This window comes from Meleagris gallopavo, chromosome 3, assembly GCF_000146605.3.
Source record: "Meleagris gallopavo isolate NT-WF06-2002-E0010 breed Aviagen turkey brand Nicholas breeding stock chromosome 3, Turkey_5.1, whole genome shotgun sequence".
NCBI classification, from domain to species: Eukaryota; Metazoa; Chordata; class Aves; order Galliformes; family Phasianidae; genus Meleagris; species Meleagris gallopavo.
This window is the reverse complement of record NC_015013.2, coordinates 16,935,854-16,950,650: the sequence shown is the minus strand read 5'-3', so window position 1 is coordinate 16,950,650 and position 14,797 is coordinate 16,935,854. Positions and strand designations below refer to the sequence as shown.

Genomic DNA, 14,797 nt, shown 5'->3' with positions numbered 1-14,797 from the left:
GTTGTTTTTTGGGGGGGAGGGGAAACAATGGGTGGGATAAAAAGATTTCTTTCCATCTGAATTAACAAGCTATTCCAAAGTAGAGAACACAAGATCTAAGGGTACAAATCTATGTCTGTAAACTGTAAACTTTAAATTCAGTCACAGTAGTCAACAGTGAGAAGAGAAGAAGCAATTGCCAGAACTTAGCTTAGCCCACCCACCTAGGTGTGCTTTTGTACAGGACTTATACCCAAATTCTTGCAGACCTCTCAGTGAGTACCTCTGCCATTTTCTGCACTTTCAGCATCAAAACAATTTTCAGAATTAAGATATTTTTATTTTATTGGTAGCAAAGAAATGACACAAAGCTAAGGATGGCAAAGCATTATGGCATTCTAGAATTACAGAGGACAAGCCACATTTCATTTCACAGCACTGAAACAAAACCGAAAATATTAACTATGAAAATAAAAAAGAAAATGGACCTTAACTTTGTAGTTATTTATAGTAGGGCAGTGATATGAATAGAACTAATATTTCATCCCTTAAAAATAAAAAGAGATGCAGAAATATTCCTTACTGTGAAAAGAAGTACGTAGAAGATGAACAAAATCATGTTTTACTCATTTTGGCAAGTAGCTACTGGCTTTGATCAATGCTATGATGTGAAATGAGCAAAGCTATTATATTTTTATTCTTCAAATTGTTAAATTGATGGAAATACATATTTCATCTAGTCTATGTCTGGTATAATTATGTTTTACAGAGCTCTAGAAGTGCTGTCAGAAGTTGACAGTAATACCTAGTTTTTGACAATTTAGGCCATGAATGTTTTGATATCCTCTTTTCAAAGAAGATTTTACATATTTCATTTCCATTTTCTACTGATTGTAGACTAAAGCCTGCAGTGCATTTACTATCAGCCGAAAGTCCACAGAGCACTACAGCATGCACCCAACTTTAGGTACATGATTAAAACTGAGTGTATGTTGAAGAGCCATTATGTATCTTGTAGAAGAACTTTCACCATGGTGTTGAGTTTCCTCATTTCAAAAGAATCCAGATTCTACATCTATTACTGCAAAATGGTAGCAATGGGAATGAATGTCTGAGCTATGCATCTTCTTTCATTCATTCAGATTTAACTTTGGTATTGAAGCTTTCTGTGGTAATGCGTTCGCATTCTAGGACTCTGAAAAATCTCAGCTTTGACTACTGTTGTTCTTATCTCAAATTTTAAATGACTTGGATATTTTTCCTCCTATCTTTCTATTGTTTCAGAATTAAACATACGAACAGAGGAAAATTCCCAAAACTTTAAATATCATCTCAGACTCTTGATCATAAGGGGTTACTGGAAATATCAAAGAACCCTTGGTAATTGAATAATCATGAAAAATAAGAAGAAATGATGCCAAATAGAGAGCCTATACTCAAAAGTATTTTCTGGGAAAATAATTTTTTCTTTTTTTTTATTCTCTGTAAATACTGAAAGTACCATAAATTGGCTTCAGTCCTGCAGTACTGAATTACAGTTACTTAAGTTTTTAATGAATGTTCCTAACTCAAATTCCATTTCCAGTTGTTCAGGTATGATGAGTTGATCTTAAGTTCATGTTTTGAAATTGGGTTAAGTGTCATAATAAGGAACATAGACTTCTTTGAATGTGAATTATTTTCCAATTTGCTTTTCTTCACAAGCTCCTGATCATTTCCCTTTAATTTATATACTGTAAAACTAAAAGTAGCTAAAAAAACAATAATATAAAAAAAACCCTAACAACCTAAACTAAAAAAAGCAATTTACCAGACCAGTAAGCATTTGGGCTTCTCCGGTGCATAGTTAGATACAGGTACCATTATAGATGAAATATCTAAGCACCTAAGTAAGTGACTTGTGAAATGCCTAAATGGCTGAAAATATATAATTCTCATTTCAACCAACAAAAATCAAGTTTGCTAAAAATCATGGTAGTTTTCCACTACAAATTAAACTGTTATTTGATGTGGATTTCTTTTCCGCATTTGATAAGAAGTTATCAAAACTGCTTCTAAAAATGTCTAAATGATAGATCATTACTACATTTTCTACACTATATTAAGAACCATCTTTAAAATAAGAAAATTCAAATATAAAATCAAAATATTTGGGGATATTTTCATAGCAATTTTCAGGAATTGATCTGTACATTTCATGTCTTCTAGGTTACATCTAGCTTAAGACTTTTTAAAAATGATTAGGTTGATAGAGATAGGACAAGGGGGAATGGTTTTAAACTGAGACGGGGGATGTTTAGGTTGAATATTAGGAGAAATTTTTTCACTCAGAGGATGGTGATGCAGTGGAACAATCTCCCAAGGAGATTGTGGATGTCCCATCCTGGAGGCATTCAAGGCCAGGCTGGATGGTGCTCTGGGCAGCCTGGTCTAGTGGTTGGCAAGATTGCAGGGGGGTTGAAACTAGATGATCTTTGAGGTCCTTTTCAACACAGGCCATTCTATGAGTCTTTGATATGATTCTATGATTACCTTTGTTCTCCAGTGGTTATGTGCTAGTTTGTAATCCTTTCAAGAACTTTGATATGAACATCTTTTAAGCAAGGAGGAAAACAGGTACAAAATGTTATTAACTGTCTGTCTTCACTGTTAATAAGACAAAAATCAACAATGGACATTTTTTGTAGTTGCACCTTCTCTGTCACTAGATCTTGTTAGGCATTTGTTTGCAAAATCTGAACAGATTCTTGGTTTTAGAAATACCTCCAATAGATCATTATTTACAGATTTCACTTCTGGATAAATTCAATGTACTGAATGCTTTAAATTTTTGATGAATAACTTTCGTTAAACAAGCAAACAAACAAACAAACAAAAAAACAAAACCAAAACAAACAAAAAAACAACACCACAATTACTCATACCTCAAATAATTATCTTTTCTAAAACTTCTTGAACATTTTAACAAACATCTGATATTAAGCTTCAGCAACCACTTAAAAATAGCCAATAAACCCTGATGAAATTACTTTTAAGAGAGAGAAATAAAACAAACTTTTTGGATTTGAATTGAATTTGTAAGGAACCATCTAACTGGCAATAAATATTTACCTGACAATGTGTTTTGTATTGGAAATCTCATCGTCTGCTTTTGCAGCATGGATAGAATCTTGTCAAACTGCTTATTCTACTTTAAAAAGAATGATTGTAGGAAAAAATAGTATTATGTGTGGTCAATATAATTATTTTTTAGTATAGAAGTTATAGAAACTTTGGTTTCTTCTGCTAGCAAATTCTCAGCTATGTCAGAGAGGAGAGGTAAAGAAAATCTGTTGGTTTTATAGAATAGGTTTGTGTCTATATTGTTGCATGACTAGTCTTAGAGAAAAGTTATGAATGTCACCTAATCTAAATTAATCACTTTGGAAATAGTTCAACCTTAGTAGTAACATTTTTTTAAATAACATGTATTCAAAGTTCTTACGTACTTGGTTTAATCTCATTATGCTTAGCTGTTGGGCCCTAAAATAATGAGGTAATTAACACTATGAATCAACCTTCAATCTTGCACATTTGATTTGGGGTATGTGTGAATATTTTACTTCATTTATTTATTTTAATTAAAAATAACTTGATGTCCACTTCATTAAGAGCATTCTTCAGCATTCCTTACAGCTCACTTTGTATACTTATGATCTCTGTTACTTGTAAAGTCATTTAGACCTCAATTTAAAAATACTGATTAATCCATAAATCAGTGCATAGCAAATGGACAAGAGAGAATGTACAGGAAGTGTTAATTATGTTGTATTAAAATAGCACATAGAATCTTTGTCATCCTCTATAATTTAGAAATAAATAAATAAAAAAGGTAGAAAAATAGCTCTTGAGGAATATTACTTGTAAGAGTCTTTCCCATGGGAAAGTTTGTTGATGATATCAACATATTTAATTCTTGTGCAGATCCTTAATTACCATGTGATGACATACATTATTCTGTGAGGTACTATCTACAAAATTGTGGGTTTATCAGCTGTAGCACAAAAAAGTGGCAAATACATTTTACCTTGGATTCATATTGAAATGTTATTTTTTTTCCGAAGAGTGACTGTGATTTAGAATAGATATTAGATGTTCTGGAAGTAAACATGAGGCTTATCTTTCAGTACCTCTAAGAGGAGTTTTAGCAGTCTAATAGAATATTGTCTGTGCCTTAACTGTATTCCTACTCCTCATGTTTACCTCATCCCACATTACCTCAAAAATAAGGAATGAGGTTGCTCGCAGTGATAACCAAACCTTCATGTGCCAGTTAGAGGAGTATTATGGTTTTATGATTTTTGTTATCAGTATTCCACATCATAACATTATGTAGTTCACTGAGAGTTAAAGAGTTAATGCTCCAGTTCCAGGTATCTGTCCCAGAAGGGAAGTAGAACTACATACCCCAGAGGACTTTGTGTTCAGAGAGGAGATAAAACATCTGGCAAAGTCATGAGACCTCTCTTTCTTCCTTTCTGCTCTGCCTGACTGCATGTCTTGCCTCAGCATTAGAGTAAGGCCTCCAGCTTTCAAATACTCTCATTTAATTTGATTTATTAGCATCAATTCTAATTATATTGTAATATATTGCATTATAGTGGGTTATCTTGCATTCCAATATCATATTTAGTAAATTAGTTTGTTTCTCCTCAGATCATTGCCATTGTTTTGTTTTTAGACCCATCTCTTTACCCCTTTTTCCCTTTTTTCCCTTTTCCCTTTCTGGGGTATGGATCCGTGGCTTCCCCCACCCCACTAGTCACAGAACCAGACCAATGCAGCCAGTAAAATGTTGACAAGGAGAAAGTGCAGATATGTGGATGTAGTATCTAATTCTGTGCATTTTTAACATTTTAAAATTCTTATATGTTTGCCACTATGATAGTGAAAATTTGCTTACTAATTATGAACTGTCAATATGTTCTCAAAAAATACAAGTAGTGTTGGTGTTGTTTTTTAACATAATACACCAGGTTAAGTTGTTTATTCTTGGGCATCTCTGTTTGTTAGACTAATAAAGTTAACAGTATATAGAACAGCTGATCAGAACAAGCTCTTATTTTAGTTTTCAAATGCAGTAAGCCAAGTATTTTCAAACATACAGTCTCTGCAAGAATGATGTATTTCACATCATTCGAAGATCTATTTTTAATGAAGTTTGATTCAACGCATATTATACAATGATCTAAATGCTGAATTGCAGCACTGTTGTGTGCTGTAATTTGATAGTAGCAAGAGTTCCTCAATCTTTACACTATTGTCTTTAAAATTAGCTTTTTCAGGTACATTTTTTAATGTAATAGAAATTTCACTGTTAATATCTTATTTGGCAAATACTTTAAAATAATCAACATATGAATGATTCCAAAGGAGGGCCACAAAATTGATCCAATAGATGGAAAACCTTCCCTATGAAGACAGGCTGAGAGAGCTGGTTCAGCCTGGAGAAGGCTCCAGGGAGACCTGATAGCAGCCTTTAGTATCTAAAGGGGGCTCTAAGAAAGAAGGGAACAGACACTTTAACAGGATCTGCTGTGATAGGACAAGGCAAAATGGCTTCAACATTAAAGAGGGTAGATTTACATTAGATATATGGAGTAAGCTAAGTCTTAGCACAGTGAAGGTAGTGCAGCACTGGCATAGGTTGCCCAGAAATGTGGTGGAAGCCCCGTCTCTGGAGACAATCAAGGCAAGGATGGACCAGGCTTTGAGCAACCTGATTTAGCTGTAAATATCCCTGTTAATCACAGGGAAGTTGACTAGATGATCTTTAAAGGTCTCTTCCAACTCAAATGATTCTATGATAATGACCAATGACTTTTACATTGACATTTTCTTATAACTGTACATACAAATCCACTGCAAATTGAACTACTTGAAAACTCACTTTTGTACTTATTATTCTGCTTGCCAAATATAAAATGCAGGAGAGAGTTTTAAAAGTATGAAGATAATTTTCACAGTGCAAACAAACACAATTCAGATAATCTGATAAAAATAAACATAACCCTTTAAAATAAATTGTGAGTGGGATCATGGAATCATAAAATCATAGGTTGGTTTAATTTGGAAGGGTCCTTAATCTTAGAATAATAATATATATTTTTTTCTTCAATCAACTGCTACTTCCTTTGCAGAGATCAGGATTTGGAAAAGCTGGTAAATAACAAGGTAGGTTTTGTTGAAGTTTGAATTACAAAATCTACTGCTGATAATAATCAGTGACTGAATCACTGCTTCAGTGATTTTATTTAGTCATTTGGATCAAATATTTACATACCTAGTGTTTAAAATATTCTCAGGTTTCCATTCCAATCTTCAGTTTGTTCAGGGGAGTGAAAACTACATTATTGACATTACAGGTAATCTTATCTTTACACAAAATGAAACCTTCCTCCATTTTTTTACATTATTGAGATTAGTTGCAGTGGTCTTGTACATTTTGAAATTATATAACTTTGTAGAAAGTCATATAATGTATTTCATTATAAAATAGCTTTATAAAATACTGATTGGTGTGCATAAATCCCTTTCTGCATAACTTCCAGCATCAATTCCAAATAGTTTTCAGGCCTCATTCACTACTGGAAGTGAATCTTTGAAATCCTAAGTACACTGAAATGACCAAGGACATTCCTCCATAAGATACATAAACTTTCCAGTGTGAAAACATGACAAGTAAAAATCATTTATAACAGAACCATCACATTTTTATACCTATATATCAAAGAATCCAATATCCTTCATTTTGTGAACCAAGTAATCTCAGAGTAAAACTAAGCCTTAAGCCATTGCTATCAACAAGAATGAATCCTGACAGACAATCAGTAAAGAATAAAACCCACTGAACTTCCATAGAGGAGAATTTCTCAGAACACAATTGTTCAATTTCTGATCTCTCAGCCCTGATTCTCAAGGGAACCAAAACTCCTTATAAAAATAAACTTTGGAATTAAAATCCATAACTCTACTGAATACTAAAACCCACGATCTCAATAAAAATATTGGTTCTGTAACATATTGTCATATTCGTCATCCAATTCCAGACCCATTAATCTCCTTGTGTTTCACATTTTATAAACTACTGCTGTCTTTTCCCTAAGAGATTAATGACCTTGTCATATCTCCATCTCCTTTCACTCTTCTGTTCTTCCCCTACATCCTTTCTAAAATTCATAGGTATATCAAGTGTGTTTACTTTTAGAGATAATCTAAAGAATACATTTCTCAGATGCCTAAGTTTGAGATATAACTCTTCTAGCCCTGAGGAAGAAATAGTGTTCCTAAAAGCTTGTTACTTTTTTTTATTTTTTATATTTTCCCATCTTCATCTGCTGGTTTAATGTAAGTTATTATATCTATATGGAAGTCTTGATCTGCTTTTATTTCTTATCCAGACTTTCTATAAGATAATGTAGAAAGCAGTGTTCAGAGACAGATTTTAAAATACAGTATATAGATGAAAAAAAAAAATATATAGGTACTCTGGAGCATTTCAATACCATCATTTCTGGACACAGCAACTCTACAACCACTTAGAGCTGGTTGCATTATCAGGAGAGATGCCAAAAGATTAAGTTACAAGTGAAAGTGCCAAGAAGTCCTCCAGGAGATGTATTTATTACGATAAATGACAGATTAAACTAAAAATGGTTTTTAATGTTTTAAAACAATGACTGTGGCAGGGTGTTTTTTAATATGTACTCCTTCATTCATGTGCTATCTTGAGAATTCTCATAAGCTTTTGAACATTGGAAAAAACTTGCAGAACTTGGGGGATTACTTATTGTTATGAATTTGAGTAATTCCAGTTTTAATAAAGAGGCAATTTGCTGTTAGCATTCTCCAAAAGGCTAATTTTGTTTGCAATAGATGCATTGCTATATATGGAATAGATTTTAAGTATTAATCCTGATTTCACAGCAGGTACAAGTTCCCATGTCAGGCTCTTGTCTAGATTAACAAAGGCTTAAAGAGCTTCAATGTATTATTAAGTAACCTCAGCCTTGGAACTGTCTTACTCTTAAAACACATAATACTCTCCAGCTACTGATGGGAGGAGTGGAGTATCATTTGTTACTTGCTGAGTAAAAGACTTTCTTTACAAGAGCAAAACATACCAGTTAATATCCACCTTCTCATTTTGAGTACATATTCAAAATGCTGTTCTATGTAATGAAAAGGTAGCTTGCCTAGCTTTGTGTAAAGTAAGCAAAATATTGATTGTCTGGTTATGTTCTGCCTGGACTCTTATGTCCACTTTCTTATGTTCCATTTTTCCCCTGACTTTTACAATAACATGACTACTAGCTTATATTATCTTTGGGTTTGCTAATGAATTTTTAATTGAAAGGAAAACAAAGATGATGATTGTTTGGGATGAGCATGCCTCACTTAGAGAGAAGCATTAACTTCTTTTATGTAGACCCTTTTCCACCCTAAGAAGTTTAAAACCCCTCAAAATAACAACAAAATATAAGAAAAGATGGAAAAACGAGGGTGTGTTAACATAAAAATCAAGTCATAAACAAGGAAATAAAATCCCAATCTAGGTGTTTTTTCAATATAAATATATCTCAATATATTTATTGCAGGCATGTGTGGCTGTTAACCCTGTCCTTCTAAGATAAATAGTACTTTTAAAGTAGTTAAGGTATTAACTTCTAAGACTACCACTTGTCGTGTTTAATTAATACGTTCTTAGATGGTTTGGTATGATCTCAAGGAATTTAAATATAAAGTAGGACACACATACTATGTAATGGTATAAAAATAAAAGAGAGAATTCTCTCTAGAAAAAGACTTTGATCTCTGATAAAGACTTGAAGTTTTTTGCCTCTTAACGAAATCGTGAAGAAGACTGAATAGCTGTGATACATTCGCAAATCTCAGAAGTATGATTCCTGTTTACAGGTAAAATGATTTCCCCTGTTGGATTTTTGGAGTTGCAATTGTACCACTTCTACTTCCTTGGGATGGGATAAAAGAGAATGTAGTTTTTCTTGATCACTCTCACAGTTTTGAAAACAGAACTTCTTGCATCTGTTGTTCATTTTCATTTCAGACATGGAGAAAGAGGGCATTCCAGCCCAGAAGTCATGCAAATAAATTATTCTTAATATACTCTTCTGAATAAAATTTCTAATAAAATAGTTTCCACTATGCTTCACATAACAGATTTGGAACAAAGTCCATTACGTCATGTAAGTAAAATTAATCTGAACCATTGGATACAAATTTCTAGACAACTGTCAGAAGCAAGCAGATAGAATTGTAAAATGAAAAATGAATTCATGGTGGAAAAATCTTCAAATAGAATGATGCTACTCCAAAACCATAATGACAGCAAACATTATACTATTATTCAAGATTTCGTATATAAGTAAAATATTACATATTGGATATGACTAACATCACATGTGTTTTTTTGTTTTTTTTTTTTTTTAAATCAAGATTATTTGATCTGATTGGAAAGAGTAAGCTGAGCTGATTAGAAGCACAGATACTGTGATGGCTCTAGTGGAAAATATTTCAGATATTACTACAAGGGCTGCTCCGATAGTAAATCGTCCTATTTTATTATGTTGGCCCACAGTGTCAGAGGAGAATGTTGGTGGTATGGCAGTAGAAGCAGACCTTTCCACCAATATTCTGTTAAATTTCATTACCATGTGACAGTTGGCAGCGGGGGCAGTCTGAGAAAATCGTATCTGACCTGGAAGTGCATGAAGCAAAGGGGTGTCACTGAATTCCTCCATGCAGAAAAAATTGCACTAATTGAAATTCATCAATGCTTGCTGATCTCTTATGGAGACCAAACAGTGGATTTGAGCACAATGAGGCAGTGAGTGGTGCATTTCAACAGTAGTGACATCAACAGTCGTTCATCTCTGCTACAGATATTTAATGAGCATGGCATGCAGGTTCTTGTTCATTGCTGGCAGAAATGCTTAACTAATGGTTGTGACTATGTTCAAAAATACTATTTTGTAGCTGAGAATTTGCTCTAATAAATAGTGTTACTGTGCTCTTTGTATTTGCTGTAGTTTCTGTGGAAATAAATAGGAAGCATTACTTTCAGAGCAACCTATGCATCATTTTTTTTTTTAGAAGATCAATCTTGATTTAAAATTCTGTACCTAATGTCGATTAAACTGTGACAATACAGTCAGGGATTTCTTTTTACTGAAAGTCTTAAAAGATGATTCCTTTTTAATCTCAAGAATTACCACTGAGGATGACATCTAGAATAAATTAAAATTCTTCCTCTTTATTCTGAGACCATAGCATTATCATGCAGCAGTGATAACGTGCCATGGATGTGCCTTTCCTTTTCAATGGAGGAGAAAGTAAGCACCCTACTCAGTAAGTGAAAAGCATCTAGAGACTTTTGCAAGCATTAGAGGCAGAATTCAGTAGTTCTTGGTTAAGTACAGCTTTATTTATTTATTTATTTTACATCTAACCACCACTGTGCCTCCATAGAAAATAAATCAGAGATTTCAGAGGGAGTCTTGTGGGAAAGGACAGTATCCTGGTGAATTCTGACTGCTTGCACATGAGTGAAAGTAGTCATGAGTGACAGAGGCAGGAGGGACCCCTGGATGATGTCCTGTTCCACACTACCCTTTGCAGCAGGTGGCTCAGGGCTGTGTCCATTTTAGAGCTTAACACCTATAATAATGAAGATCCCACAGTGTTTTTGGGCACCACATCCAGTATTTGACTAATCTCACATTAGAAGTCTTTTCCAAATACCTAATCACATTTTCTGTGTTCCAATTTGTGTCTTTTGCCTCTTGACCTATAATTGTTTATGACTGAGAAAAAATTGGCTCTCTTTTTTTCTGTATTCTGTGATCAGTTTACTATTGAGGACAATATTGTTTCTCCTTCACTTTATTTTCTCGCAGCTGAGCAGAACATTTTCCTCAGCTTTATCTTCTGCATCCAGTGCTCCAATTCCCAGTCATCTTAGTGGATCTTCATTGGACCTACTGTAGTATGTCAGGATATTTTCCTGTACTGGGAAATCCTGGACTGGTCAACACTCCAGATGCAGTCTTATAAGTGACAAAGAGAGGTGAAAGATTTCCTTCCTAATTGTGCTGACAACATCTTTGCTAATGCAGCTGAGAATGTTGTTGACTTTCTTTGATGCAAGGGCTCCTGTTCAGCTTTTTGTCCACGAGGATCTCCAGAATTCATATCATCAGAGCCAGTATTGGTGCTTGTCATTACTCCATCCCAGGTGAAAGACCAGAACTTCCTGTAGTTCCTGTCAGCCCATTTTTCCAGCTTGTACAGATTCCTCTGAATTGCAGCTTTGTCTTCCTTGTCCTCCATGTTGACTGCTGCCCACAATTTGCTGCCATCTGAAAAACTGCTGAAAGTGCACTACATCAGCTGCTTCCATCAGCTCTTTACAAGGATAGGTAGTGGTAGGACAAAGGAGAATGGTTTTAAGCTCAGGGAGGGGAGGTATAGATTGGATGTCAGAGGGAAGTTCTTTACTATAAGAGTGGTGAAGTGCTGCAACAGGCTGCCTAGAGAGGCTGTGGATGCTCTAACCCTGGAGGGGTTCAAGATCAGGTTGGATGGCGCCCTGGGACGCCTGGTCTAGTACTGGTTCTGGAGGTTGGTGGCCATGCCTGTGGTAAGGGGGTTGGAACTTGATCCTTGGGCTCCCTTCCAACCCAAGCTGTTTTATGGTTCTATGATGATCAGATCAATATAGTCAATAATGAAGACAGTAGACAATAGCATCAGTGCAAATATTGATCCCTGATTAACACTGCTAATTACCAGCCCAGATGATTTCATCTCCATACCTACATGTGCTGGTAACATCTTTCTATTCCTGTGAAGTAACTCATACCTCCCTCTATTTTCTGTCTATCTTTCTTTTGAATGGGAGCTCAGTCAGTATCTCCATATTCATCCTAATGGGTTTGCTCAGCTTTCTGCACATTTTTCTGCATACTAGCCTGTCTTTGCACTCTGAAAATTCTGTCCTTGAGAGGGTAAAGTAAAAAAAAAAAAAAGAATCAACCATCTGTCCTCGCTTCTTACCCTCCAGGACAGTTTCCCATGGGATTGCACCAGATAGGTCCCTGTAAAGTCCAAAATCTGCTCTTTTGAATTTCAAGGTTCTAATTCTTCTGGTTTCATTGCTTACACATCTCAGGAACTTAAACTCTAATTACATGGTCATGACAGCCAAACTGCTCTCCACACACTGCATGATTGCTTGTTTGTGAGTAGCAGACTCAATGAAACACTTTCTCTAGTCAAATCATTGATAACATGTATCAAGAAATTACCTTAAGTTTTTCAGAAATATCCTAGATTGCTTGCAGATGCATTTTCGCCTCTGTCTATGCTGAGCAGGTTCTAGTTAAAACCCTGAGTTTTACTGATGCTCAACTAATGCCCAGGGCGCTACACCTATGCTCAAGCTGCAGATGTGCAGATGGAGAAAGAGCTTTTCTCCTGCTTCCATCCTTGTCTGTCTTTACCAGCTTCTTCCTTTACTTCATCAGTCATCAGTTGCCACTCCTTCCTTGCCTGGCATGGCTCAGGCTCTTCCTACCACAGAATTCCTTCTAAGACCCTGATATCTCTTCAACCTCCTTGATGCTATGTGGTCTCTCACCTCTCCCTGCAGCTCCCCCACCTTCAAGCTCAGTACCTTCTCTAAAGCACAATTATTGCAGAATAGACCCCAGGCATTCTTTACAGCACCAAAGCTAGGCAGTGGCCTAAGGTCAAGGCTGTAAGTGTCAGTCAGCACTTGAGCTTGTGCCTTGCAGTGTGGTGAGATCATCACTGCAACCATTCCGTAAAGTCCCACTCTTCCCTCAGCAGTGATTGCAGTCTTCTAGGGCCTCTCTCCACTAAGTGCTGACAGCAGTGACTAAGCCTGCGTGTTGTCCCTGAGCTTAGGCCTCCCAACCCAGCAGCCAGGAGTCAGCACTTTCCAGCAGCAGCTGCCAACAAAACCTCAGCAGAACTGGCAGCAGTCTGCAGTTGCTATACAAAACGAGAGCAGCATCCACAAAACAGCCTCAGGAGCCCCTTGGCACCCCATCTGGTCCCACCAGCAAAGCAGCACCTGCTGTGTCTCAGAATGCCACAGACATCACCTGTACTGGCGTGCTTTTGCCAGATGCTTCTTGTAAGACTGAAAACATGTCTGAGCTTGCTGCCACTGTGAGCTCCATTTGTGAATGCTGCTGTTTGCAGCAGGCTTGCAGCAGTCTGCATTAAGCAAGGCTGACCCAATTGTCACAGTCTGAAAGGCTTCTTACACTCTGGGCTGAGTCTGGGACATGCGGCTCTGACAAGTGGATAGCAGTGTCTGATGCTCACTGAGAACTCTGATCAGTTGAGGACGCTACAAGCTGACAGGTTGACAGGGAATGTGCAACATAGTAGGCAGGCTTTGCAAGCTAACCTAATACCGTATTTCATATCAGTATTTAAACAATTATTAAAGAAGTGTATTGGTTCATTCTTTTCCAATTTGCGTTTTCCTTTATTTAAGAAAAATATATATATATTGTTTCAGATGCAGTTTTCCCTGAAACCAGTTTTAAAGTTGTAAATACTTCTTAGCAAGGATTGTGTCCAAATATTACTGCAAACATAAATTTTAAGCACTGTGTGATTTTCTGAGGGTAATTTCTCATTCTGTATGTGTATAGCTTCTGTTTTTCTAAAAACAAGGACGATGTGACACTCTCTGTATCTTTTTCAGCTTGGGATTCTGCCTTCCCCACCCTTCTATTTTTCCTCTGTCTTTTGAACTCACTGCAGACACTCAGCATTTTTCAGCAGTACTAAGGTCTTGGAAATAACAATGATTTTGTTAAATTGGACAGCTCAGTAAAGGAAAGGCTGCAATACAAGAAAACTGTATTAACTAGCTTTAGGAGGTTTAGGTTAGACGTGAGGAGAAACTTTTTCTCTCAGTGGGTGGTCAGGCACTGGAATGGCCTGCCAAGAGACGTGGTGGAGTCGCTGTCCCTGGCAGTGTTCAAGAGGTGCCTGGATGAGGAGCTACGAGATATGATTTAGTTTGTGGTAGCAGTGGTAATGAGAAGATGGTTAGACAAGATGATCTTACAGGTCGTTTCCAACCTTGTGATTCTATGATTCTGTGAACAGAAAAGAGAGAATCCACAACAGTGGAAGGCATGCCCATTCATAAAGACATTATCTGGGGAAAAGCTTCATTCATAGCAGTGGCCTTTCTGAGACACCAAAGTCAGCAACCGTATGACAGAAATCTATATGAAATTAGAGATAATTAGATCCAGAGTTGCAACCAGACTGGCCCTGAGCATCACATCTTTTATTCAGCTTACATGTCCTTGCCTAGGTAAAAAAGAGTTACAGCGTTCTACATCTTCACTTAGAACAGTGAGCACTGAACTCATCTGCAGTACATGCTTTTGTATAGGCTATTGTATCGGCTGCTTAAACACATAATACTTTAAATGAATACTGCTTGTCAGTGTTTATCAGAAGCACGGAAATCATACAGATTTTAGTTTGCTGGAACCACTGACCCAGCATTTACTGACACGTTTATTGGAAAAAAAAACCTTATTTTTGTACTGATATGGCACAATACTTCTGTACAAAGATATTTTACATACAGGTTACAGATATCTCTATGTATTTCTGAAGCAGAAAGACTTGGCTGTTAATCACATTGTTGCTTACTGCATAATATGTCTGTAGTACTTTCCAGATAAAAGTCCTATGCCAT

General features: G+C 36.1%; 1 protein-coding gene across 1 annotated transcript in view; it reads right to left on the bottom strand.

Moving 5' to 3' along the window:
* The window catches only part of LOC104910149 (cadherin-10-like), a 161,245-nt gene extending 149,878 nt beyond the window's left edge, over positions 1-11,367 (bottom strand). The window contains exon 1 of the mRNA XM_031552695.1: positions 11,135-11,367. Within this exon, the coding sequence (XP_031408555.1) occupies positions 11,135-11,367 (233 nt within the window). The remainder of the gene's footprint in view (positions 1-11,134) is intronic.
* Positions 11,368-14,797: the final 3,430 nt, after the last annotated feature.